The 25,983-nt window shown below is 51.4% G+C and overlaps 1 protein-coding gene across 2 annotated transcripts in view; it reads right to left on the bottom strand.

Annotated features, from left to right (window-relative positions):
- RAB11FIP4 (RAB11 family interacting protein 4) overlaps nt 1-23,130 on the bottom strand; it is a 112,867-nt gene extending 89,737 nt beyond the window's left edge. The window contains exons 1-2 of one of the 2 annotated variants that reach the window (XM_081579708.1): nt 23,045-23,130; nt 20,363-20,467 (exon numbers count right to left, since the gene is read on the bottom strand). Coding sequence is in view for 1 of the 2 variants with exons in the window: in XM_081579707.1 (XP_081435833.1) it covers nt 19,595-19,753 (159 nt within the window). In the remaining variant the exon portion in view is untranslated. Of the gene's footprint in view, nt 1-19,594; nt 19,852-20,362; nt 20,468-23,044 lie in introns of those variants that run through there. The other variant, XM_081579707.1, reaches the window with a different exon arrangement.
- Nucleotides 23,131-25,983: the final 2,853 nt, after the last annotated feature.

The raw sequence follows: 25,983 nt of genomic DNA, 5'->3' as shown, positions 1-25,983 counted from the left end.
CCTGTGGATTCTTTGCCATCTGAGTCAACAGGGAAGCCTATAACGCTATAATACTACCCAAATCTCCAGCAGTGGGAGCCAAGAGGAAACAGAGGGCTTGGAGGAGGTGGTGGTTATGCTGGACCCTAAAAGACAGCAGAGTTGAACACAACAGCTGGATGGGGGATAGTGATGGGGGAACTGCATGAGCAAAGGCAGGGAGGAGGAAGAGGGCAGCCAGGGCCAAGGAGGGGCCTGAAGGACTTGGGGAACCATCAGCTGCCCTGTGTGGCTGGAGGGCAGGCAGACAATAACTGGGGGAGGGGACTGGGACCCATCAGACTCTCCTCTTTAGGGGAGGGCCTTCGAAGCAGGTTTGTGGTTTGGGAAGGAGCCAAGTTCACAGGGCAGCGTGGAGGAAGATGGGAGGCCTGCCGACCAGGGCCACATGGGGGAAGGAGAGAGAGGTCTAGGGGGAAGAGCTTAAAGGCCAGGGGCTGGGCTTGCTGGATTTGGGCAGGGAGGAGGTGCACAGACTCACAGGCCCCGTCTCAGGACTCTGCGTGGATGATGGGGACAGTCCTTGGGAGGACCTCGAAAAGGAAGAGGAGTTTGGGGTGAGGAGCCTGAGGCGCACTGGGAGGACTTCAGTGGCTGGGGATGACTCTCCAGGGTCTTTTCCTGACCACAAATCCCCAGGGTACTCAGCCACAGGTCTCCCTGCCAGGCCCAACAGACACCAAGAAGAGAGTCCCCTCCACTTCTAACTAGTGGCACTGACCTGTCTTCAAGGGTGGCAGGGCAGCCCTGACTCCTCTCCATGGTGGCAGATGTAGGGAACGTGTCTGGATGGGGGACAGGGGTGGCCACCCGCACAGAGGGGAAGGCTGTGGCTTGAGGGCTTCAGTGACCAGGACTCAGAGAGGCTCGCACGTCTGGGCAGAGGCCCTCATGGTGCCCTCCCTCAGTTGGCTTGTGCCCGCCATGGGCAGGTCCAGCACCAGCCGTGCACAAAGAAGAGATAGAAACACAGACCTGTCCTCTTGTGGGATGGAAAAGATGCAGGAAATACCCTCTCTGGGCCTTGGACTTCAGGGTGCCTGTGACACACCTGCATCTAGTTTAAATGCAGGTTGTGATCAGGGAGGTTTGGGGCCAGACTTGAGAGTCCACATCTCTGACCAGCTCCTGGGAGATGCTGATACCATGGACACTCAGACTGGTGAGGTTCCAGGTGACCTGTCAGGAAGTGAGATTTTAGGTGACTTGTCAGGATCCTTCCAGGACTGGGAGGGAGGGGTCCAAGAGCGAGGCCAGTCTGTGTATGCCACTTGGGACTCTGGGGTGCCAGCGCCGGGAGGAAGATTGGGGGTGGGCCTGAGGACAGGTGGGCTAATCCTTACACAGGTGGGTGGTGAGGCCAAGGCTACCCTGCCTCTGGGGGAGGTTTCTTGGCTGGTGAGGGGGATGAAGCTTGCCCTTTAAGGGGTAAGGGGAGAGGCACTTGTCCTAGGACACTGTCTGGGACACTGTTTGGGGAGGGCTGGGCACAGGCTCCAAGAGCCACAGGAGGGTGTAGCTTGCATCCACTGGTTCTGACCTTGGCATTAGGCCCTCGGTTGGTATCTTTGATCCTCAGAACAGTCTGAAAGGCACAGCTCACTCTATGGCTTTGGTTGGTTTTAGGTCCATTCCATTTATTTATTTAAAGGGAATGGTCGTTCATCAAAGGGGCATGCTGGCCCAGGGGAGCTGAGAACCCCATGCCACTCCAGTGTTTCCCCTCAGGCTGTGGTTCCCTGCACACACACCCCCCCCCCCACACCTTTCCCATCCATCCTACCCCCACCCTCCAGTACTGACCCAGCTCCTGGTTCCAATCTCCCCACCTTGGCCCCAGGCTGTCCTCCCCACCCCACCCCCACCCCCTCTGCACAGACAATTCAAGTCAAAAAGAAATGCCTTCCTGCCAGCCCTCTGTTACCCAGAAAATGGGGTAACAGGAAACATCTCATTCATTATCTTCTAGCGAATTGAGGTTTAGTTACTTGAAATAACAAAACATGGGGGCTTCAGCCAGAAATTTCCATGTTGTTGGTGTCAGCACAACAGAAGGTGGCAAATGAGAAAGATCATGAGTCCTGAGAGCCTCACTGTGGAATTTCTCAATCAGGGCAAGGAGAAACACAGCCGTGTCACACACTCACCATCAGATCCTGGACGAACTCTGACCTCGCTAAGCCTTGGGGTTCTGGCCTGTGAGATGGAGCTGGCAGGCTCCACCTCATTCTGTTCCTGTGGGGACCCACAGAGATTACGGATTGGAGAACTCTTGGCAAAAAACAAACACCACGCATATGTACACCTATGGCTGATTCATGGTGATGTATGGCAGAAACCAACACAATATGGTAAAGCGCTTAACCTTCAATTAAAAATACATGAATTAAAAAAAAAATACCATGTAGGTGTATGCTGCTGACACCCCATCCAGCCTCAAGTCCCCCACGTGAATCAAGTCCCCTCCCTGTTGCCTGGTAGGGGTCAGGCAGATACCTATGGTAGCCACAGGGCAAGGGTGATGTGTTGCCTACCATAGGTCTCTCCCTTGAAGAAAACCCAAAGGATCTCAGCAGAGCTGCACAGCCTGCCACCCTGGCAGGGGGACCTGAAACCCACACGTGTCTGGAGCCTGAGGGCGCCATTTCCAGGATCCTGTCTATTTCCATGGGATTTGTGGGTGTTTACCCCACACTTCTGAGGACCAGGCCCAGGTAGGGGCTGGAGACACCAAGAGGCTCAACCACAGTCTGGTCACTGTGTCCAGCTGCCTCTCAGGCCAATGGGGACAGCAGAGACTAGTGTGGCCCAGCCCCTCCCCATCAGTGTCCCCGTGAGGTGCGCAGGATGGGGGTTAGGGTCCCAGTTTCGCTAAGGAAGCAAATAGAACCCAGAGAGACAACTCGTGCCCAAGGTCACCAGGAGGGCATTTCTTAGAGTATGTCAATGTGTCCCATGAAAAAAAGTATTCTGAGATCAACAACTCGGAGACATACTGGGCCCAAGTCAGAATTTTCAACTGAACTGCTGTGAGAGGTAAGTAGGTGATATTTCCAAACTTGCTTGACAGGATCCCCTTTCTTTGCAGGACCAAGGGTCTTCAAACTCAGGGCTCTTCAAACCCCCTGCTCTGGGCGCCGCCACCGTCAGAGTTTCTCTCTGTGCAGGACATTAAATGGGCTATTTCCACAGCAAAATGATGGGTGACAGAGGTGGGTGATGCACGGTGGTACCTAGAGACTGAAGGTACCTTGGTCCACTCGTCCATCCCCCACTGCCAGGCAGCTCCTGGGGTGCAGCGCCCAGTACTGACTGCACCTCTGGGAAGAAGCAATGTCCAGTGGGATCTCCCAGGGACCTTCCAGAACTAAGCATCTTTCGGAAAGGAAGCTGGCTGGCCCTCCTGGAGTCCTGACCCCAAGGGGGCAGAAATGGGCAGAAGGGGCTGCCACGTCTAGGGCGTTCCTACCCTCACATCCTCTCTGCCACAACCGTCACCCCTCCTGGGAATTCTGAAGGAGCTCTCTGCAGAAGCCAACTTCTCTCCCCACCAGCACAGCAGTGAAAAAATGGAGGCAAGAGGCCCCCTACATGATTTAAGCCCTAGTTCATAATTTACAGCTCTCCCTCAAAGAAAGGTGATTGGGGCCGAGGCAGGAGGACCAAGGTAAGAGGGTCCCCAGCACCATCCTGGGAAGACCCTCCAGCCCCAGAGGGATGGGGCTGGTGCTACCCACCCATCCCAACCCCAGGGACCTTCAGGCCAGCCCTCGAGGGGAGGCTCCCTGGCTTCATTCACAAGACGCAGAAAGCGAGGCCTAGGAGGGTCAGGGGCTTAAAGGGGGTCTCCCAGTGAGGAGAGAGGCCAGCCAGGTGTGGACACGGCCTTCCAATCTGGAGTCTGTGTGGCCTCCGGGCAGAGGGACGGGGGAGTTCCAACCCCATCATCCCATCACAGGTCTGTTGGGCCTGGCAGCCAGGGCAGAGGCCACGTTTCCCCCTGGAGAGTCTGGGGATCAGATCCAGGGGGATCCGAGGTGAGTGGCTGGTGGACCTCACACAGGAAGGGTCAGTGGGCCAGTCCTGCCTTACAGCCCTGGGGGCTTTGGGCTGTGAGTCTGGCATGTGCCCTCTGAGGCTGGCAAGAGAGCAGTTAGGTGTCTGTAGGGGGAATATTGTAGCAGCAGTAGCAGTGAATACAGAGTGGCTTTGCCATCACTCCCTCCTGTGCAGACTCAGCCCACAAGGGTCCCAACCACTCCAGGGGTGTGATGGGTCCCCATCAGCCCCCTCACTGGGCTGAGAGCTCCTTGGAGTAATAGCAATAATATTGATGGTGACAGTGAAACAATAATTGGTAGCACTTAGCAGCAGTTCGGAGAAGGCAATGGCAACCCACTCCAGTACTCTTGCCTGCAAATTCCCATGGACGGAGGAGCCTGGTAGGCTGCAGTCCATGGGGTCGTGAAGAGTCGGAAATGACTGAAGCGATTTAGCAGCAGCAGCAGCAGTTACTAGGAGGCAGGCATGGTTCTAAGAGCTGCACGTGTGTAGATCCATCTACACTCCACCAGCCTAGGAGTACTTTCTATCACCCGTTCCCATTTTACAGATGAGTAAACTGAGGCACAGAGGATTAAGGAAGTGACGGAGGCAGAATTCAAACTTCAGGAGCCTGTGCTCTGTTCTGCTCTGCAATCCCACCTTCTCAATTTACTCTTGTCCCTTCAGTGGCACCTGTCACAGAGCAGGTGTTCACACATTCCTCCATCGCCATCATCACCAACAGCAACCTGGGACCACACTGGTAGCAGCAGCTGGCACACCAGCAGCAGGCTATACCCAGTACCATGCCTCTTCTTCCAAATGTCCCTAAAGCTACAGTGAAAGTGTTAGGTGCTCAGTCGTGTCCAACTCTTTGCGACCCCATGGACTACAGCTTTCCAGGCTCCTCTGTCCATGGAGTCCATAAAAATAGCAGCCCCCACCATCACCGTACGATGGGGTTAGGATGCACCAGGTACTGCCTAAGGGCTCTGCCTCATTCTTTCATTCTGAGCTCGCAGTAACCCTATGAGGACAGCATCACTGCACCCCCATCCCCAGATGAGGTTCAAAGAAGCACAGAGGCTTGTCCCAGGTCACAGAGGCAGCCAGTCAGAAAGCTGGGAGTTGACCTCTGACCTAATCAGCCCAGAACCTGAGTCCCTGACCATAAAATCCTCCTGCCTGCCCCCGCCAAATCCTCATCAGCCAGCCTTGCTTCCAAATCACATGGTTTCAGGGAGGAGCTCACAAGGGGCTGGAGCTTCTGGGCACCAGGCTGGCCCCCTTGCACGTCTTTATTCATTCTCTTAGTCATGCAGGTAACACTCGCTGTGCCCCTGTTATGGGCCACATGCTGGACTGGGTGTAAGGGGCAGAGCGGTGCATGAACACAGCTCCAGTCCTCACATTCTGTCTCCCAAGAGAACCGCAGAAACCAACACCACCACCCCCACACCCCCCTGATCCTTCTGGGCAGGCTGCATGGCAGGGTGGTCCCACACACCTGCGGTTTCTCTCTGCCCAATGCCAGGTTGCCCCTTACCTGGCAGGCGTGCCTTACTTGCCTTTGGGAACTACCCCTCCCCATTCCTGGCCCATCACAGATTCCCCCTCTTCCAGGCTTAATTCTTTGCCCTGACTGGGAAAATAGCAAACATCATTAAAACACTGAATAGATGTTGGGAAGACATGTGGTACAATTTACCATCTGGTCTTGACTTACATTCAAATGGAAGAAGAATGGAGAGTTCCCTGGCAGTCTAGTGCTTAGGACTAGGTGCTTTCACCGCCTTGGTCCAGAGTTTAATCCCTGGTCAGGGAACTACGATCCCACAAGCTGTGTGGCCATAGTCAAAGGAAAAAAAAAAATGGGGCAGGGAGGAGGTGGTCTTTGGTCTTCAGTAACATGCTAAAGATGACAAACCTAAACCCAGGCACCAATGTTATACTCAACAGTAGTGAGTAAAAGTCACTCCATTTGAAAAGAATAACAAGAAAAGGATGCTGGGTTTCTGCCTCTGCCACCTCCACCGACCCTTATACTGAGTGGCTCCACCAACTAGTTCAAGACCAGAGCAGAGGATGAGGGACACCCTCCTCAGCCCACCAGCCATGTCTGGCTCCCAGCGCCAGCTCTGTGGTCGTCTGTGCCCAGCAAGCTTCAATCTGTCCATCCCCCTGGTGTGCTGCTTCTGTCTTGTTTTCCTGCCTTTGGAGGGTGGCGTCCTCCGCTGATCCTCAGCCGAGACACCCGACCACCTCTTGCCAGCCCCTTCCCTCTGCTTTAGACACGCTCCTGGAGCAACACCAGCCTCAGTAGTGCTGCCTTTGGGCCACTGTCGTGAGACCACCCAGGACAGCTGCAGCTCAGGCGCCCACCCCAGCCTGTTTTTAACTTGCAACTCAGCCACTCCTGAGCCCTCCTGTCAGGGCCATGTCTCCAGTGCCCAGGCAGGTTCCAACTAGTTTTATTTTTTTTACATTATACAATTATCCTTTTTAAAAAAATTTATTGAAATATAGTTAATATAGTTGATTTACAGCCAACTAGTTTTAGGGACTTCCCTGGTGGTCCAGTGGTTAAGACTCCACACTTCCACTGCAGGGGGCTTGGGTTTGATTCCTGGTTTGAGAACTAAGATCCCACAGGCCGCAAGGTAAGACCAATAATAATAATAAAACCAAATAGTTCTAGAAATGGGTGTGAGACCCATCTCAAAAGGAAAAGTCATTACACTCATAAAAATAAGAAAAGAAGACATAATGAAATCATTATGTTTGGAAGAGGACATGATTGCTTACCTAGAAAATCCCAAGAAATTAACCAGAGAAAGTACTGTAAGTAATAAACGAGTTCAGACCAGTGGGGAGATATGTGATAAATTGACAAAAATCAGTTGCATTCCTATATACTAGTAAAAAAAAAAAACATTGGAAAAAATTATTTCATTCTCAATAGTAACCAAGTGCATTAAATATTAAACACTAATTTAGCCTAATTCTAAGACATTTATTTTTAATGTTAATATTTTGCTCCTACTGGGAGAACTAAGCATATAATAAAGATGGTGATATTCTCTAAATTAATAAGCTTAATGCAATACCAATTAAAGAACTTGAAAATGTGTTTATGTACTTAAAAATCCATAAATGGTGAAGAATCAGAGAGCTCTTTTTTTTAAAGGTAATGATGGTTGACTTTTCTCAATTTTAAAATTTACCATGTAATAATGATCAAAATTTTACAATGCTGCATTAAAAACAAGACAAAAAAAATCTTTGAGCATCAAAAAGAATAACAAAGGGAACAGATTATAATACATGGGAAAGAAAAGTATCCATCAGTCCATAGCAACACTCAGGAAAGGGAGTGAAGGAATGATCTTCTTTATAGAACAACCTCTATACCTAGAAGGAATGACAGAAAAGCCACCATTTTGCAGCTACCAGTGTAATTCATTCGGGCCAGGAGCATCAAGGAATGCTAAAATCTGACTTCCTTGGTGATACAGTGGACAAGAATCCACCTGCCAATGCAAAGGACACCAGTTCAATCCCTGGTCCAGAAAGATTCCACCTGCCACAGAGCAACTAAGCCTGAGGGCCACAACTGTGGGCCCTAGAGCCTGTGCTCCGCAACAAGAGAAGCCACCGCAATGAGAAGCCTGGAATGTCAACTACAGAGTAGCCCCCAACTCTCCGCAACTAGAGAAAGCCCCAACAGCAACAGAGACCCGGTGCAACCAAAAATAAAAAATAAATAAGCTCTAAAAAAAGAATGCTAAAACCACTGTGTGAAGAGCTATGAGAGAACCAAATATTTACACTGTCTAAGGTATCATCTCACAAATTACTTATTAATTATAAAGGAGAAAAAGCACCATTATACTGAAGAGATCAAGCAGATGCAGCAGCCTTACCCAACTAGTCAAACAGCATCACCAGTTAATGGGACAAATCGACATTATGTGACCCCTTATGTGATGCTCCGAGGAGCACACATCATAAACTCTTCTTGCCAAAAATGCAAGGAAACAATCAGATATATCCAGGCTATGGCAGAGCCTATAGGACAACTGGCCTTGGACTTGGCAGAAAACATCAATGCTGATTACAGGAGCAAAGAAAATCAGAGATAGTACTGATTTCAGGGAGATGAAACAAGCATAGGACAAACCAGATGCTGTATGTGATCCTTGACTGGATCCTAAATTAAAACAAAAGGGAGCTAGGCAGGACATTTTGAGGACAACGGGGGAAATCTGATATAACGTTAAGTCCTAGGTATGACGGTGGCTCTTGTTTAGACAGGAGACTGTCCTTGTCCCTACATTCCGAAGTGTTTATGGGGAAAATGACAAGACGTTTTTACTTACTTAAAATGCTTCTGCAAAGCAACATGAAAGGAGATAGATGACAGATTATCAGTGGCAAAATAAAGAAAGAAAAAGCAAATGTGACAGAAAGTAACAGTGAATCGAGATGAAGAGTATCTGAGTGTTTATCAGACCCTTCCTTCAACTGTCTGTTTGAACATTTTCAAAACAAAGCAGGAGGAAAAGAAATAGAAAAAAGAAACAATGAAATTCAGTTCTAGTTTAGAAATAAATTCAAACTATTAATAGAACCAATTGTTAGATGAGCCTCATGATAAATTCCAAATGAGTAAAAGTCAAATAGTTTCACAAACTGGGGTTTATAAACCAGGTAGCTTATTTATTCTTGCTAGAGATGGGAAATAAGTGCCTAACTACTAAAAAGTGATAAATATAACCAGAAATAATGCAGATATGATATAATTGAAATCAGAAATATTCAAATGCAGGAAATAGAATGAAATGAAAATGAAAAGCAACAGAATAAGAAAAAAAGATAAATGACATTAAAATTATAAAGAACTGATTTAAAAATATAAAAATCAAAATAAAAATTCCTCTTGATAAGTGCTCAAAAGAGATGGACATAACAGTTTATGCAGAAGGAAATACCAAGAATAAACAGTAACATGGAAAAAAACGCAACATCTCATTAGTAATTAAAAATGAAAATTTAAACAAGTTTGAAATCCTATTATACACTCATTAAGCTGGAAAACAAATCTGAACTAATACTCAGTGTTGATGGGGACCCTCACGCCTCAGAGAGGGTCTGATATTCAGCCAGTCAGGAGGTAGGGAAGGGAAAGGGGAGGGGACAGACACAGAGAGAAACAAAGACCATCTATGGCCCCAGAAATTACGGCCAGAAGTCCAAATAGCTGTGGCCAGTTGAGTGGGCAAACAGGCTTTTGATTCCATCCATTCAGTGTCTAGAACATGGGAGCAGGTGTCCCCTGGTTGTGCCCACTTGGAGTTGGGGTTTTAGAATTCTATACCACAGGCCAGTCCTCTGGCTGGCAGCCAGGTGCTGGGGTGGGAAGAGCCTACCCAGGCTGGGACCCAGGGGATGGTCAGTGGTACTGAGGAAGGTCCAGCTCAGCACACCCTGCAGGCTGGGGGGTGCCCAGGAACCCTCCCTCTTCACCCTACCTCCACTCTCTGGGATCACTGCACCGTTTGGCCTCCACCCTGCTCACACCAGCTCAGGGGCTGGGTTTGGCAGAAGCTGCTGGAACATCAGGGGTTGAGGGGTTGACCAGCCAGCCAGGTGCCCCTCTAGGTGGAACACAGTGGGGATGTTAGTAGTGACCAGGGGTGCTCAATCCTGGCCTAGGTTTAAGCAGAGAGGTGACATGGCTCTGTCTGGGACTTAGACACAGCAAATATCATTAGGTGGATACTGTATGAGCCAAAATAGCTCACACACATGGGTCACAAATGCACGTGGGTGACCACTAAGGACAGGATGTGGATTCTGAGATCTAGAAACACAGTTTAGTGCTAGCTTCCTTGTCCTCTAGAGTTGTTTATAAATCGACAACAATATTTGGCACTTTTTTGTTTTTAAAATAAAGAGCAGCTGCCCTCATGGGAATTCCTGAGAGGAAAGGCAGGGCTATGAGCCCCAGGAGCTGCTCATGTGTGTGAGCATCCTCCAACTGGTAGTACCCACACTTGAGCTCAGACCCCATCACCCAGTCACCTAGGTGGGGTCACACAGAACTCTTACTCGTGAAAGGATGTGCAGTCCTGTTTGTCCCAGCTCTGTGCTGTGAGGTCCTGCAAACAGCCCAGCAGCTGCCCTCTGACCCTCCCCTTCGCTCAATCAGCCCGAACGCCCCTCTCCTTGTCCCTGGATGGGAACAGAGGTCTCCCAACTCGGTCTCTTTTCCCCAGCCCCACCCAACTTCCAGGCTTCCCTGATGGCTCAGCTGGTAAAGAATCCGCCTGCAACGCGGGAGACCTGGGTTGGGAAGATCCCCTGGAGAAGGGAAAGGCTACCCACTCCAGTATTCTGGCCTGGAGAATTCCATGGACTGTATAGTCCATAGGGTTGCAAAGAGTCAGACATGACTGAGAGACTTTCACCTGACTTCCAGATGGGCTTGTCTGAAACACAACAGAGCCATTTCACCCTCTGCTTCCACCTTCAGGATAAAATCCACTCCATCCTCACCTGCCTGGTCAGCCCCTCTCCTCTCTCACCCGTCCTCTCTCCTGCCAAGTTATCCTTCAGCCATCCTTCCCTTCCACTCTGGGGGACCCTGTTCAAGACTCAAGTCCAGGGCTTCCCTGGTGGCTCAGTAGTAAAGAATCCTCCTTCCGATGCAGGGGACACAGGTTCAATCCCGGATCCGGAAAGATCCTACATACCAAGGGACAACTGAGCCCGAGCATCACAACTACTGAGCAACGCTCCAGAGCCTGTGAGCTGCAACTACTAAAGCCCACATACCTAGAGGCTGTGCTCTGCAACAAGAGAAGCCGCCGCGATGGGAAGCCCGCGCACCGCAACGAAAAGCAGCTCCCGCTTGTCACAGCTAGAGAAGACCCAGAATAGCCATAAATAAATAAAGAAATCTTTGAAAGGAAATAAAAGACTCAGGCCCAGCATCACCTCCGGGAAGCCTTTCCCATCTCCAGGCAGAGCGTGTCTACTGTCTTCACGCCCCAGCTACACCTAAAGAGGCCACCAGCCCTGCCCTTCTCTGGTAACCGAGATTTCTCTCTTAGAGCCTCCCTCCCCCTCAGAAGCTCCCTCCCTCAGGGAAGGAGTCCTAACCTCGCCACCTGCATGCCCTTCTGCATTATAATCGAGCAGGACCCTATGGGGTCTTCCCAGGACCATCACCCACCATGTCCTCACCTGCCTCTTGTCTGTAGAAAAATTTTAACCTCTGAGGTTTTCCCTTGAGTTCCAAAGATCACAGCTACCAGAGAAGTGAGAAAAGGCAGAAACAAAGGAAAACAAGTCAAGCAAGACAATTATAGTTTAGCCATTAAGCGAAATCAAGGACCTTTAGTTCTTCCTCAAAGGCGACAGGTAACATTCTGAGCCATATCCTTGACCTGTTCTGCAGATACTGAAATCCCCACCAAGTGGAAGAAGTTAAGTGCCTGCCGACCACAAGCATGTAGACCCCAGACCAGGTGGAACCAGAAAGTTGATGATACTGACTGCTGATTACCTCACCACCAACCAATCAGAAGAACGTTCATGAGCTGATCACGCACCGTACGTGCAACACCCTCCCTCACCCCATCTTTAAAAACCTTTCCCTGAAAGCCATTGGGGAGTTGAGGCCTTTTGAGCACTAGCTGCCTTGATTCCTTGCTTGGTGCCTTCAACAAACGTCACACCCACAGCCTGGGTGTCAGGAGATTTACTGCAAGGGGGCAAGTTCGGTTCAACAACATCAAACTTGACACAGAGCAAGTGCTCAAAAAGATCTATAAAAGAATGGAAAGAGCCCATCCAGAAAACCTAGAATTAGAGTTAGCGGCAGTAACAGTTATATTAACAGGAGAACTAAGTGACGTGGGTTTGATCCCTGGGTCAGGAAGGTCCCCTGGAGGAGGAAATGGCAACCTACTCCAGCATTCTTGCCTGGGGAAACCCCAAGGACAGAGGAGCCTGGTGGGCTACAGTCCATGGGGCTGGAAAGAGTCAGACACAACTTAGCAACTGAACAACAGTAACATTATCCCACTTTACAGATAAGGAGACTGAGGCACAGAGAGGTTAAGCAACCTCTCAGGGTCACACAGCTAGAAAGTGGCAGAGCTGGGTCTCAAACCAGGTGCGCCTGATGCCAGGGCCGGGCTCCCAAACACTTCTCTGTGGCACAGGGAGAAAGTTAAAAGCCAGCTTGGCCTGAACTGAGACGCCAGGGAGAGGTGGAGTGGTTGGAGAGCAAGAGGGGTCACAGGCCTTCCATGTCTGGGAAGAGCCCCAGCGCAGGCCTGGAGAACACGGACTGGGAGGTAGCGAGGTGTCCAGATTGACGTCCGGGCCTTGCCCTTGCCACACCGCCGCCTGGGACTGCAGAGGATCTCGGTAGGGCGCCAGGCAGGAAACCGGAGCAGCCAGAGAAATACTGGCCTCCCGGGGCTCTTTAATCACCGTTTGCACAGGAAGTGGTGGCGATGCATAATTCAGGGTGAGGCTGCAGGCAGTCGCTCTCTGCTCTGAAACCTCAGCTCCTGCTGGCACCTGCCGCCTTCCATAGCATCTTCTGGGTGGCACACTGCCTGCAGCCCCACCTACACGCAGTGCTCGCCCGCCCTGTAGATTACCAATCTACTTATAGCCCCTGCCTGGCACTGCTCCGCGTCTGGAATCCAGAGCAACCCCGATTTAGAAAGCCTGAGGAGGTCTCGGATTAGAAGATTCTATGTCAAATTTCTAAACTCAGATTCTGATCATTTTCCCATCCTCTGGCACTTGAACCTGAGACTCCCAATGGCAGGCAGCTAGGGAGGCAGTTTTAGAATCAGACAGACCTGGGTTCATATCCCAGCCCCTCCAACTACTGTGGGACCCTGGACAACTTATTTCACCTCTCAGATCCTCAGGGCTACGGCGGGGATGAAAGGGAATAAGAAATATGAAGGCCATCAGCATCCATCCTTCCCTCACCCCACTCCGTCCACAGAGCCACCAGTGGCTGCAGGAGCAACTCTGGCCCTTGCACAAAGAAGGCCAAGCCCGGAAAAGTACCAGGTGTTAGAAAGGGGCCAGAGGTGCCCTCCAGGGGCTGAGAGCAGCAGGGGCGCCAACACGGCTCATGAAGCAGGTGGGCGGGAGAGATCATGCCAAAAGGTGCTGTGCTTGGTCTTTATATATTATCTCCTTTCCTCAAAACAGGCCCACAAAGAGGACTTCTGACTCCCATCTTACAGAGAAGGAAACTGAGACCCGTCCATCATAATAAGCACCTTTTAAATAACCTGGGCTTTCACTTCTTTCAGAAAGACCTTGCCAGAACGGCCTACGTGGAAAGTGAGAAATCAAATTGTAAAAACAGCTAAGTCCAGTGAGGGGAGGCAGGCGCTGGGGTGCTACGGCCATCCAAACTCAGATCTGAGCTGGTTGCACAGTCCCAGCCCCTGAGCCCTCCCTAAGGTCCCTAAGGTCAGCAGCCGGCCCTTGCTCTCATCCTCCGGCCCTTCCTGTGCCTCCTGCCCTTCCCTGTGTGGAGCTGTTTGTCACTCTGTGCAATTCCAGCCCCTATCCCTGGATCTAGGCTTAGGCTTTGTGCATGTAGATATTCAGTAAATGTTGGGTGGCGGATGGAGAGATGGGGAGGCTGGTGGATGGGTGGGTGAACAGACGGACGGACAAATGGATGGATGGGTAAGGAATGGATAAGGAGATGGATGGGTTGATGGGTAGGTGGGCAGGTAGATAGATGGCAGGGTGAATGCATCGCAGGGTTGAAGCGCATTCTTTGAATCTATCCCTGGCCGGCTCCATAGCCCCACTGGGATGCCAGGTGCATCGCGGGTTTCACAGGCCAGCTAGGAACTCCTGACTCCTTGTCCAACCTGCCTCCTGCCTCAGTCTTTCCCATCTAGGAAATGGCCACCTCTGAATTCTCCAAATTCTCTCCTCTCACACCCACTTCCAATGGGCTCTATTATTCAACTGCAGGCGCATCTCTGCTGCTTTGCCCTAGCTCCACGCCTCCAGCAAATCTCATGTGGATGGAGGGACAGCCTCCCCACTGGTCGCCCTGCCCAGCCCTGTCCCCTCCTTTCACTCCTCTTGCTGTGCCTCTAACCCCCAGGCCCCCTCCTGCCTCTGCCTGGATCAGCTTTCTCCAGATCTCTGCAAGATGCAACCCCCACTTCACTCCAGGCTCCATCTAAACATCCATCTATGAGAGAAGAGGCTGTCCATGGTCATTCTAAGGGCAAAAATCTTCTTGTTTCAGTACTTTCTGATTCTTCCTAGTACCCGACTCCACCAGACAGTAATTGCCATTCCTTTGCCAGTTTCCTTTCCAGCCCCTTCCCCATGTAAGTTCCAGGTCACTCCTGAGTCCTGGTGCCTGGAGGAGTTTTGGCATATAATAAGTATGCAAGATATTAATGGAAAAAAAATTTTTTTAAATCCTGGACACATGTATTGACAACTACCAAATGTGAAAGGTATTTCCATTAAGACTACCCTTTAAAAATTTCCAGAGCATTCACCCAATCATGAAGAGGACAGCGGTTCACCCAGGCATGATATTCACTGTTTCCAGGCCAACGGGCATTTTGCCTTCCATCCCACTCCAGATTGGGTTCATCCACCTCTAACTGTCAACCCCAGCCAGCTGTCAGCCTTCCCTTCTGTGCTCAACCTGGTGGGACTGCTCTGGGCCCTGGGGTGGGGATGACCACTGGGGTCCTCTGCAGCAGGAGGCAAAGGAGCACCTGCCCTCAACACTCCCCAGCCCCCAACACACGCATACTCCCGCCAGAGCTGGGGCAGAATCCCCCCTCCCAACCCCACACCAATGGACCCATGAACATGGGTGTTCCTGTCTGCACCAAGTTATATGGGGGAGCACCTGGATGTGACCCGAGATACCTCCATTTACAGGTACAGCTCAGAGCTGGAAGCTCAGAGCTGGACAAGGAGAGTAGGCCCAGAGCACCAGGGACTGTTCATAGATCTGGACCTCAATCCACCAAGAACCTTTCAGCCTAGAACAGCCTCTCAAAGATGCTAGTAAGTGTTTACAAAAAAATAAGAGTAGCAGCAATTCTGACAGTGGGCCTACTCCATGCAGACACTGAACGCTTTACGTGTATTAACGTGTTCAAGCCCCACAATAATGCTATGGAATGGGGCCTGTTATCACCCCCATTTTATGGATGAGTAAACAAAGGCCTAGGGAGGTTAGAAACAAAAGCAAGATATGAGAAGTCAACAGGAGTTCAGGGCACTGGGCCATCATTTCTCATCCTCATCATAGAGGTCCTGCTCCTACTTAGTACGGACTTCCAGGGCTGGGACAGTGTTGGGTCCCCCCCCCCATCATTACATTCTGAGAAACATCAAGTTATGTATCTCACACATGACTCATGTTTTCATCAAAATGTCTTCTCTTTTCTACTATATTCCCAAGTCAATACATTAGGGGAATATCAGAGGCCATCCTGATATTATATATAACATTATTATTAACTAAAGTCTTTACTCAAACGTCCTTAGTTTTTGCCTAAAGTCCTCTTCTTGTTCCAGGACCCCATCCAGGACACCACATTATATTCAGTTGTCATGTCTCCTTAGACTCTGCTTGGCTAGGACAGTTTCTCAGACTTCCCTTAGTTTTGATGAACTTGACAAATGTGAGCAGTACTAAGCAGGTGCTGTGTAGAATAATGTCTCTCCATTGAGGTTTGTGTGATGTTTTCTCATGACTAGACCAGGGTGACGGGTTTGGGAGGGAGATTGCGGGGGTAAATTTCCTCTCCCATCACATCATATGAAGGATACATACTATTAATATCTACGTGACTTATAGCTGATGTTGACCTTGGTGACCCAGCTGAGGCAGTGTGTGTCGGGATTCTCCACTGAAGAGTTGGCCTTTTCCCCTCTTTCCATACTGTGCTCTTTAGAGGGTGTCACTATGCATATGTGACACTTACAAGGGTGGGGGATTATGCTCCACCTCGTTGATGGAGAATTATCTACATAAATTATTTTAATTTCTGAACAGGAGACTTTCCTAGTATTTATTTATTCATTTATTTTAAACTTGTTTATACAAGTATACAAGTATTTATGTTATACCTGTTTTATACTTTGCAACTTAGCATACTTTTGCAAAGCATTTGATTCTGGTGTCCCTGGTATTTCTGGTGTAGTTGTTAAAATATGGATAATCAGCTCTGATAAATTTACTGAACTCCATCTCTACTGAATGATAGTAATCCACTCTAGGGCACTGGGGGTTTGGGAAATCAAGGTTTCTATATGGTTTTTAAACAAATGAGATAGAAATTGTCAGAAAACAGCATTTTGAAGGGGAAATGACATTCCTATTTTTTAGTGCAAAACAGGTATGCATGTGTGAATTTGGTGTGCAGTGAGCAGGGCTGAAAAATGTAATTCTGTGGATTTCAGTTCTTAACACCATGTGAGCAGAACCACCCCTACAAGGCTCTGTCCGTGGTCCTGCCTGGGTTTACAACCAGCCTGGGAGATTGAGACATAAAGCACCCACTTCTCCACCAGCAGGCAGCACAGCATCTGAGTGACAAATGTAGGATTGTATTGGGTAGGGAAAAAGTTCATTTGGGTTCTTCTGTAACATCGCGTGGAAAAAGCCGACTGTTGGCCTACACAATAAATTGTCTCTATTGTCTTACAACAGGATGAAATAAACAAGATGAAATTCAACAGGAATAAGGTCCAAGTTATAGGTTTAGATCCAAGAAATTACTGACATAGACAACAGGCCTGATCTCTTCAACAAGTCAGCATTATTCAAATTTAAAAAAAAATTGCATTAAAGTAAGAGAGACCTAGAGGTCAGAACAACTGGATGCAATGTACAGTTCTGGTGAGGAAAGTGGTTTGAACAAAACAGCACAGATCAGCCTTTTGGGGCCAAATAGGGAAATTTGAATAAGGTATGCATAATAATTAAGATGAGAATTTATTGGAGCAGAAAAGTGCTGATCATTTACTGGGAAAAAAATCAGGTTACAAGACAGTATGCACAGCATGACCTCATTTTATAAAGAAAATTTACATATAAGCATAGAAACAGCTCTGGAAGGATGTGAGTGAGGTGTCACAGCAGGGCTACCTGGGGGATGGGAACATGGCACTTTGGTTTTTGCTTGTCCATATTTCTATTCCCACAGTGCATATAAACTGATTCTGTAATGATAGAAAATTATGCTTTAAAAAGAAAAACCAGAGCTCTGCATTCCCAATGCAGGGGACACAGGTTCGATCCCTGCTCAGGGAACCAGATCCCACACGCCACAAATAAAGAACTCGTGTGCCACAAGGAAAATCAAAGATCCTGCATGCCACAACTAAGACTCAGCACAAACAAGACCCTAAATAAACAAATACATTTAAAAGAAAATCACTGATCCTCCTCCAGGATGAAGGGGCATCCTGGCTTGGCACGGGTTGCTAAGAAAGATCCCAAGGGATTTCAGTGGCCAGAAACCTAACCTGAGGGCACCACTCAAAAGACAGCCTTGCCCCAAGCCACCTGCTGTGTGTGATGAGTTGGGGCTGGAACAGTCCCGGGGTCTCCTGGTCCAGCCCCCCCATACTATTACTAGGAAAAGTGTCACACAGTTGATGGTGGCTTCAGGGCTGGAAGCCAGAGGTTTGGCCCCTGCCAGGTCCTATGGAAATGGCCTGGGGCTTCAAGAATAGGAGGTATTTGGCCTAGAGAAGGGAAGATGGGAGGGAGAGAGGGGGAAGGGGACAGGAGTGCTGTTTTCAAATATTTAAAGACTGCCACGTAGAAGTGAGACCCATGTGAGTCCCTGTGCAGAACCACAACGACTAAGTGACAAGCAGGTTCGGCTCCTGAGTGTTAAGAGGCAGAAGCGCAAACAAGAGGAGCTGTTCAGTTCTGGGAGAAAGTGGGGCTGGTGAGGGGCTCACCCAGAACCCACGTGGCCTCCTGCCAGAGCCTGCTGGGAAGCTCTTCCCACCACTGAGACCATGGCTCTGGGACTCCAGTTGCAGCCAGGGCCAGCAGCTTCTCCCCCCCAACACTTGGGGTCTGCAGCCTGCCTCAGAGGATGGGAGGGGTCAGAACAGCTTTTGGGAAGAAGGATCAAGGGGCTGCAGGAAAGCGCCCTGAGCAAATCTTGGCAGAGGGAGAGCATGGGCTCCAAAGGGCGGGCAGCAGTGGGCCTCTCCCACACGTGGTACCTGAGTGCTCAGACTTGACACCTGCCTCATCCTCTTCCACCTACTGCTCCCAGGGACTCCCAGGCCCTCGCCCAGCCCAGCGGCCACAAACAGATGATTATCTATCATCTTCCCCCTTGCCAGGTGACAGGGAGGCATGGATCCAACCCAACTAGGCCCAGCTTCTCCCATGTTCTGGAATGCTAGGCCCCAGCTATTCCCGGAACAGAAGGCCAGAGAGTGCATATGCAGAGCCAGAGGCCTCAGGTGGCCTTGGAAAGTCACTACTCAAGGCTTCCTGCCCTGACCATTTCAGAGTGGGCAATAGCAGGAGTGTGGGATGCTCTCCTGCCAGTGGGTGCCTTGTACACCCGCACCCCCCACCCCCCGGCCCCACGACACACACACATAGCCACCTCTCCTCCATGGCATGAGAGGACACTGGTCTCTGCCCACCCCACTGGCAGCACCCACCCTTGGATTGCAGCCCTGCTAACACTGTTCCTGCTTTCCCCAAATCCGCCCCCCCCCCCCGCCCCGTTGCAAACACTGCTCCGCTGCTGTTCCCCAGCTTGGCTTGTCGCAGCAGCCACAGCCAGCTGCCAGCCAGGCCTGCCCCTCGGAGCCCGCAGGGTGCGGGGAGGGGGTTGGTCACCAGGCGCTAGGCTGAGAATCCAGGAAGGCCGAAGGCAGACACCTCCCGCTAGGTTCCAGGCCGGCTGGGTGCAGTAAAGGAGCCGAGGCGGCAGAGCGCCCCTAGTTGTCCTCTCCCCTCCTCGGCCAGGCCCAATGGGGCGCGTGCCTCCCCTCTACCCCATCCCGCCCCCACCCCCGGCCCGCGTCCTGGGATTCCTGCACATGGACCTCTGCATCTCGGTCTCCGCAGGGTAGGCAGGGGCGGGAGTCCCGGAGCTAGGATCTGACGGTTCCCCCCACTCCATACACCGAGAAGGCTGCAGAATGGTTAGAGGGACCCTCAGGGCCCGGGGTAAGGAAGGTGGGCAAAGAAGCACTCCCACCACGGGGCGTGATGCGTGACCGGCGCGAAGGGTGGAAAGCGAGGGTCCGACAGGGAGGGGAAGCCTCGGGGCTCGAAGTCCTCAGGTCCAGCGGGATCCCTCCGGGCTGCAGCAGCCGCCGCCGCCGCCGCCGCCGGGGACTGGGAGCGGGCAGGTGAAAGGGCGAAGAAGCCGGGGGTGGGGGGACTTGGGCTCGGGCGCCCCCGCCGCGGGGCCCTTACCTCCTCGCCTTGGCCAAAGCGCAGTCCGAGCGCCGCGACGCGCTCCACGCGCAGGAAGCCGTCGGGGTCGCGGCCGCACACCTCGAACACCTCGCGCAGGCGGCGCACCGAACGCAGCAGAGCCGCGGGGGCGCCCGCCCAGCCCGCGCCGCCCGCCATCCGGGCCGGCCCCGCAGCTAGCCCGAGCCCCGCGCCCGCCCGCCCCGCGCGGCCGCCGCCGCCGCCGCCGTCGCCATCGCAGCGCGCCCTCCGCCCGGCGCTGCGACGCGCAGCCTCCGCCCGGTGGCGGCGGCGGCCGAGCCGTGTCAGCAGCGGCGCCGCAGCCCCGCGGCTCGGGGCGGGCGGGGGAGCGGGAGGCTGCAGACAAAAGGAGCCGCGCGCCTCCAAGGCGGCCGCCCGCGCGGCCCCGCCGCCGCCGCCCCCAGGCTCGGGGTCCCTGGGCGGCTCCGAGCTCGTCCCGTCCCCTAGAGAGCGGGAGGGTGGGTGTGCGACCCGCGCCCGGAAACCCAGGGAGGCCCCAAGGCCCCGCCCTTGCTTGGAGGAGTCCGCGAGGAAGCCCGAGTACCCCCACCCGCGCTGGGGTCCAGCCGCCTCTCCCCCACCTCAGCCCCCCACCAGACGCCAACCCCTCCCCGGTCACCGCGCCCTCTGTGGGCGCCTGGCGGAGCCGAGCACTCAGTATGTCCTAGGGGTTTCCTATATTAGCGCGCTGGACTTGTTCCACTCATCACAGAGGAAGCTGAGACTCAGAGAGGTTGAACTACTTACCCTAGGCCACTCAGCCTGGGGCGGGAGAGGGCAGGTCAGGATTCCTAGCCAGTCTGGAGCGGGATGGAGCTAGACCCTGTACTCTTACTCTCCTCTGTGCTGCCCCTTAAAGAACAATTTCCAGGCTTAGGTCCGCACGGGCCTCCCCAGCAGAGCTCAGGGCCAGCTCCGGGCTGGGCAGGGGCCAAGAGAGCGGGAGCGGGGACCCTGGGACAGGAGCGGGTAAGGGGAGACAGAGCAGTCAGGAGAAAGGAAAAGCAAGGGCTGCCCCCCAGGCCTGCCCAGAGGCCGCCCAGCATCTTGGGGAGGTTCCCATCAGTTCAGTTCAGTTCAGTCGCTCAGTCGTGCTCGACCCTTTGCGACCCCATGAACCGCAGCATGCCAGGCCTCCTTGTCCATCACCAACTCCCTGAGTCCACCCAAACCCATGTCCATCGAGTCGGTGATGCCATCCAGCCATCTCATCCTCTGTCGTCCCCTTCTCCTCCTGCCCTCAATCTTTCCCAGCATCAGGGTCTTTTCCAATGAGTCAGCTCTTCGCATCAGGTGGCCAAAGTATTGGAGTTTCAGCTTCAACATCAGTCCTTCCAATGAACACCCAGGACTGATCTCCTTTAGGATGGACTGGTTGGATCTCCTTGCAGTCCAGGGGACTCTCAAGAGTCTTCTCCAACACCACAGTTGAAAAGCATCAATTCTTCGGCGCTCAGCTTTCTTTGTAGTCCAGCTCTCACATCCATACATGACCACTGGAAAAACCATAGCCTTGACTAGACAGACCTTTGTTGGCAAAGTAATGTCTCTGCTTTTTAATATGCTGTCTAGGTTGGTCATAACTTTCCTTCCAAAGAGTAAGCGTCTTTTAATTTCATGCCTGCAATCACCATCTACAGTGATTCTGGAGCCCAAAAAAATGAAGTCAGCCACTGTTTCCACTGTTTCCCCATCTATCTGCCATGAAGTGATGGGACCCGATGCCATGATCTTAGTTTTCTGAATGTTGAGCTTTAAGCCAATTTTTTCACTCTCTTCTTTCACTTTCATCAAGAGGCTCTTTAGTTCTTCTTTGTTTTCTGCCATAAGGGTGGTGTCATCTGCATATCTGAGGTTATTGATATTTCTCCCGGCAATCTTGATTCCAGCTTGTGCTTCTTCCAGCCCAGCGTTTCTCATGATATACTTTGCATATAAGTTAAATAAGCAGGTGACAATATACAGCCTTGACGTACTCCTTTTCCTATTTGGAACCAGTCTGTTGTTCCATGTCCAATTCTAACTGTTGCTTCCTGACCTGCATACAGGTTTCTCAAGAGACAGGTCAGGTGGTCTGGTATGCCCATCTCTTTCAGAATTTTCCACAGTTTATTGTGATCCACACAGTCAAAGCCTTTGGCATAGTCAATAAAGCAGAAATAGATGTTTTCTGGTACTCTCTTGCTTTTTCGATGATCCAGCGGATATTGGCAATTTGATCTCTGGTTCCTCTGCCTTTTCTAAAACCAGCCATGCTCACCCCTTTATTGCACCCTGGACCCTGAAGCTGAGAACCCAGGACAGTCTTGGCCCTGGGGCTGATGGCAGCCTCCAGGCCTGTACCTTAGCCTCCTCCCAGTCCTGCTTAGCTCCCAGTCCCTGCTCCTCAGGCTCCCAGTCTTGCCCCCAGCTCTACAGAACCTGGCCTGGCTCTCCTCTCCTCCTCCTTGTTGCTCAGCATGCCAGGCCCTTGTGGCACTGGTTGCACCCAGCCCAAATACAGGTCTTGGCTGAACACATCCACACTTATGTTTTCGAGCTCAGTTCAGAGGTTTCCTCCTTTAGGAAGCCTTCCCTGATAGCACTCCATTTTGTCTGTTACTCTGATATCTGGTCCCTTCCTCCAGATGCCGACTTAGTTCTGTAATTCTCTGGTGGGCTGCCCATCTCCCCCATGGGCATGCTGGGAAATTCTCCAGGGCAGGATGTATCTTTGTCACTTCTTGTTCCTCATCTCCAGCCAAGGAGGAAGCCCCTGCCCAGAGGAGATGGGGACCTACCCCATCATCTCCAGGAGCCACGAGCTGTGTAGGGACCTAGACAGGGAGGCTGGAGTGAGGGCCCAGTTCTGCACATGAGCTGTGTAGCTTCTCTTCTGTACCTCAGTTTCCCCTTCTGTGGTCTTCCTGCTCAACTGTGAATATACCCTGCTCAGGGGCTGCCATGTGGCTTCACTGATTCTCCCACCCAAGAGGTTCAGGACAGAAGGGAGGTGGACAGGGCTGGGTTACCCCATTTTGGAAGCTGTAGAAATGCCTCTCAGAGCTCTCCCTGCATCAAATCCCTCAAAAGAGGAGAACACGGAAGCTGAAAGATCTCAGCTGGCAGAGATGGGGCCTCAGACCTGAGCATGAACAAATCCCAGGTGACCCAAGCTCAAAGCCCACACCAGATTTGTGGTTCTTCTCCCAAAAGACAAGGTCACACAAAATTCAAAAGTCCCTTCTTTAGGGGAGCCCTCCCTGACTCACATTTCTCCTCCCCATAGCCAAGAGCATCTAAGCTCCCTCTGCCTCCCTCTTCCTGGGACACCTCCTCAATCCTATCCTCTCCCCATCCCACTTCCTCTGGCCAACTCTCATACTTCCAGGTTCCATGGAAATGGCACCTCTTACAGGAAGCCTTCCCTGATCACACCCCCACACCTACCTTGGCTCACTCTCCCCTGTGCTGCTGTAGCATTCTGTGCAGGGAGGTAGGGATAAGACTGTGAGGGTCAAGTGAACTAATACCTGTAAATGTCAGAAGCATGGTGCAGGTAGTAAGTGCCAGGTATTGTGACTTGTCCTGATGTCTCTTACTCCTGTTATTTATCACAAGAACATCTGGGAAGTAGGTATGAAAGTTGACACAGTGGCCACAAGGTCCGTGAAGGCAGGGACTATGTCATTTTTTTCTTGATTTTCTAGCTCCCGGCTCTTAGCACAATGTCCAGTACACACAATTAAGGTCTGTGAAGAATAAATTAGGGATGGAATAGGCACATATGGTGTGGTAAACAGAAACACAGCTTCTCAAAAGATACCCATGTGCTAATTACTGGGACCTGTAAATGACCTTATTGGAAAAGGTTCTTTGCAGGTGTCATGAAGTTAAAGCTCTGGAGATGGTGGAGGGTCTCCTGGATTAGCTGGATAGATTCTAAGTGCAATCACAGTATCCTCTTAAGAGGGAGGCAGAAGCAGATTTAACACAAACAGAAGAGAAGGCGATGTGGCCACCGGAGGAAGAGATCGGAGGGATGCAGCCACAAACCAAGAACGCCAGCAGCCACCGGAATCTGGAAGAGGTGAGGACGTGAACCTCTCCTAGAGCCTCTTTGATCTCGGGCTTCTGGCCTCCAGAACTGTGTGGGAATGAGCTTCTGTTGTAAGTTTCCAAATTGGTGGTAGTTTGTTATAGGAGCCACAGGAAATAAGTATATATGGTATAAATATCATGGGGAGGTTATTACAGAATATTAAGAGCCAGGTTTTGGAATCCAAAACAGCAGTGCCAGGCACCAAGTTCTGCTGCTCATTTAGCCCTTTGAGTCTAGACGAGTTAACTTGTCTGAGCCTCAGTGTGCATATCTGTAAAGTGGGGATAGTAGTTCCTACCTTCTGAGGGCCTCATATGAGAAAATGAATGTAACGTGGCTGGCACAGTGGCTGGCTCATACCTGGCCCATGTGATTATGATGCGTGTTGGCATGGAGAGGTTGGGAGCTAATATTAACGGGGGAAGCATTTCTGATGCTCATCTCTAGGCCTTGAATTCATCATCCATATTATGTGGAAATGGGGCAGCATTCACAGTTTCTTCCTGCTCACAATCTGCGGGCTTTTTTTTTTTAACCATGAATAATTATTGCTCCACAGGGGAGCAAGGGGGTGTGAACACATGGGCCTTCTTCACCTGTCTTCTAATATCTGGGTCCCCAGAACCAGAAGCAGTAGCCCTGCGGGGCCGGGGTGGTGGTGGTGGTGGTGGCTGGTGCTGAGACCCTGGCAGGACTTCGGTGAGTCCGAGGTGAGCAGGGCATCTCAAGACCTGTCCTTCCTTGTGCAGAGGGGTGTCCCAGCACGGGTGTCACTCACTCTGGGTGCCTACCCACAAGCTTCTCTGACCCTCAGAAGCGAGTGGGTCCATTGGATTGCTAACATTCCTTCCAGGATTCTAAAAAGAATGACGAAACTGTACTTATTCTACCCAACTAGGCTCCACATCTGCCTCAGAAATGGATCCTAGAAGTGGCTCACAGTTTGGGAAGCGGCCTCCTGTCTTGGGCTCACCTACCAGAAGTCCTCCAGTCTCACCTACTGGAAGTGCTCTCAGATCAGTACGTGCCCAACCTTCTTTGTGGCCCCTTCTGCTGAAAAGAAATGCCAGAGTCCTCAGTTACAGTCTGAATGGAATGGAGGGGAGACTAGGGAGATTAGGGTGGGGTATGGGCCATTTGTTACTGAAAGGTAATGGTCCCACCCTGACTGATATAAGAGGAGGAGGGATCCTGGTTTCCACAGAAGGCCTGACATTCAGAAAGCCAAATATTGTCAGGATGGCAGAGACCTTTCTCCCAACCCCCACTCCTCCAAGGTCACAAAGCCTTTTGGTGGCAGAATTAGGACCATGGCCTAAGAAGCCTCCTAATTCCCATCATGTTCCTTTCTGCACGGAAGCTTTGGGGCAGAAGGTCCTGGAGTAGAATCTCTGGGCTAAAGCTCCAACTGCTAATTCTGCCATCTCCACCTGAAAAGCTTAAAAACAAAAGAAAACAAAAATCCTGGCATCTAGTCCTGCTGAATTCAGAGCTGGGAGGGAATAGGGGCTGGCGGCTGGCGGCTGGACAAGTCAGGGTCACTGAGATTTAGGCATGCAGAGGGCTTCCCAGGTGGCTCAATGGTAAAGAATCCGCTTGCCATTGTAGAGGACATAAGAGACACAGGTTTGATCCCTGGGTCAGGAAGATCTCTTAGAGGAGGAAATGGCAACCACTCCAGTATTCTTGCTGGGATAATCCAATGGACAGAGGAGCCGGGCAGGCTACAGTCCATGGGGTTGCAAAGAGGTGGGAGTGCAGAGGCCAAGGTCTTCTTCCTGGGACTCCCTCCAACAAGAATGATGCACTGGATGTATGGCTTGGTCACCTTGGGGTGAAGCCCTCCCAGGTTTCTTGGGAACAAGCTGAGGTGCAGTGTTTAGAAGGGACCCCGGCAGGTCCCCTGCCTAAGGAAGCAGAGCCACAGACAGAGAGGGCTCGGGGACTCCGCCTAGCCGCCTCCCCCAGGACAGACCCAGTTCTCTGGCGTCCCCTGCTGTTCAAGGGAGGTTTTAAATTTAAGAACACTCCTTAGAAGCAGCGTTTCCTTCCTAGACGCCTTCTCTTGACAAATAGGTATTGAGCGTCTACTGTATGCCAAGCTCTGTTCTAGGCTCAGGGGATACATCAGTGAACAAAATGGAAAACTTATCTGACTTCACAGAGCTCATTTCCTTGTGGGTTCTGGGGGATTCCTAGGAAATACTAGATCTCTTCCAAGGGCTATCCTGGATGTAAATGGTAGCGAAAAAATTTTTCTGGCACATAATGTCTAGACAAGAGTTAT

This window comes from Giraffa tippelskirchi, chromosome 3, assembly GCF_054371585.1.
Source record: "Giraffa tippelskirchi isolate mGirTip1 chromosome 3, T2T-mGirTip1v1.2.pri, whole genome shotgun sequence".
NCBI lineage: Eukaryota > Metazoa > Chordata > Mammalia > Artiodactyla > Giraffidae > Giraffa > Giraffa tippelskirchi.
This window is presented reverse-complemented; position numbering and strand designations above follow the sequence as displayed.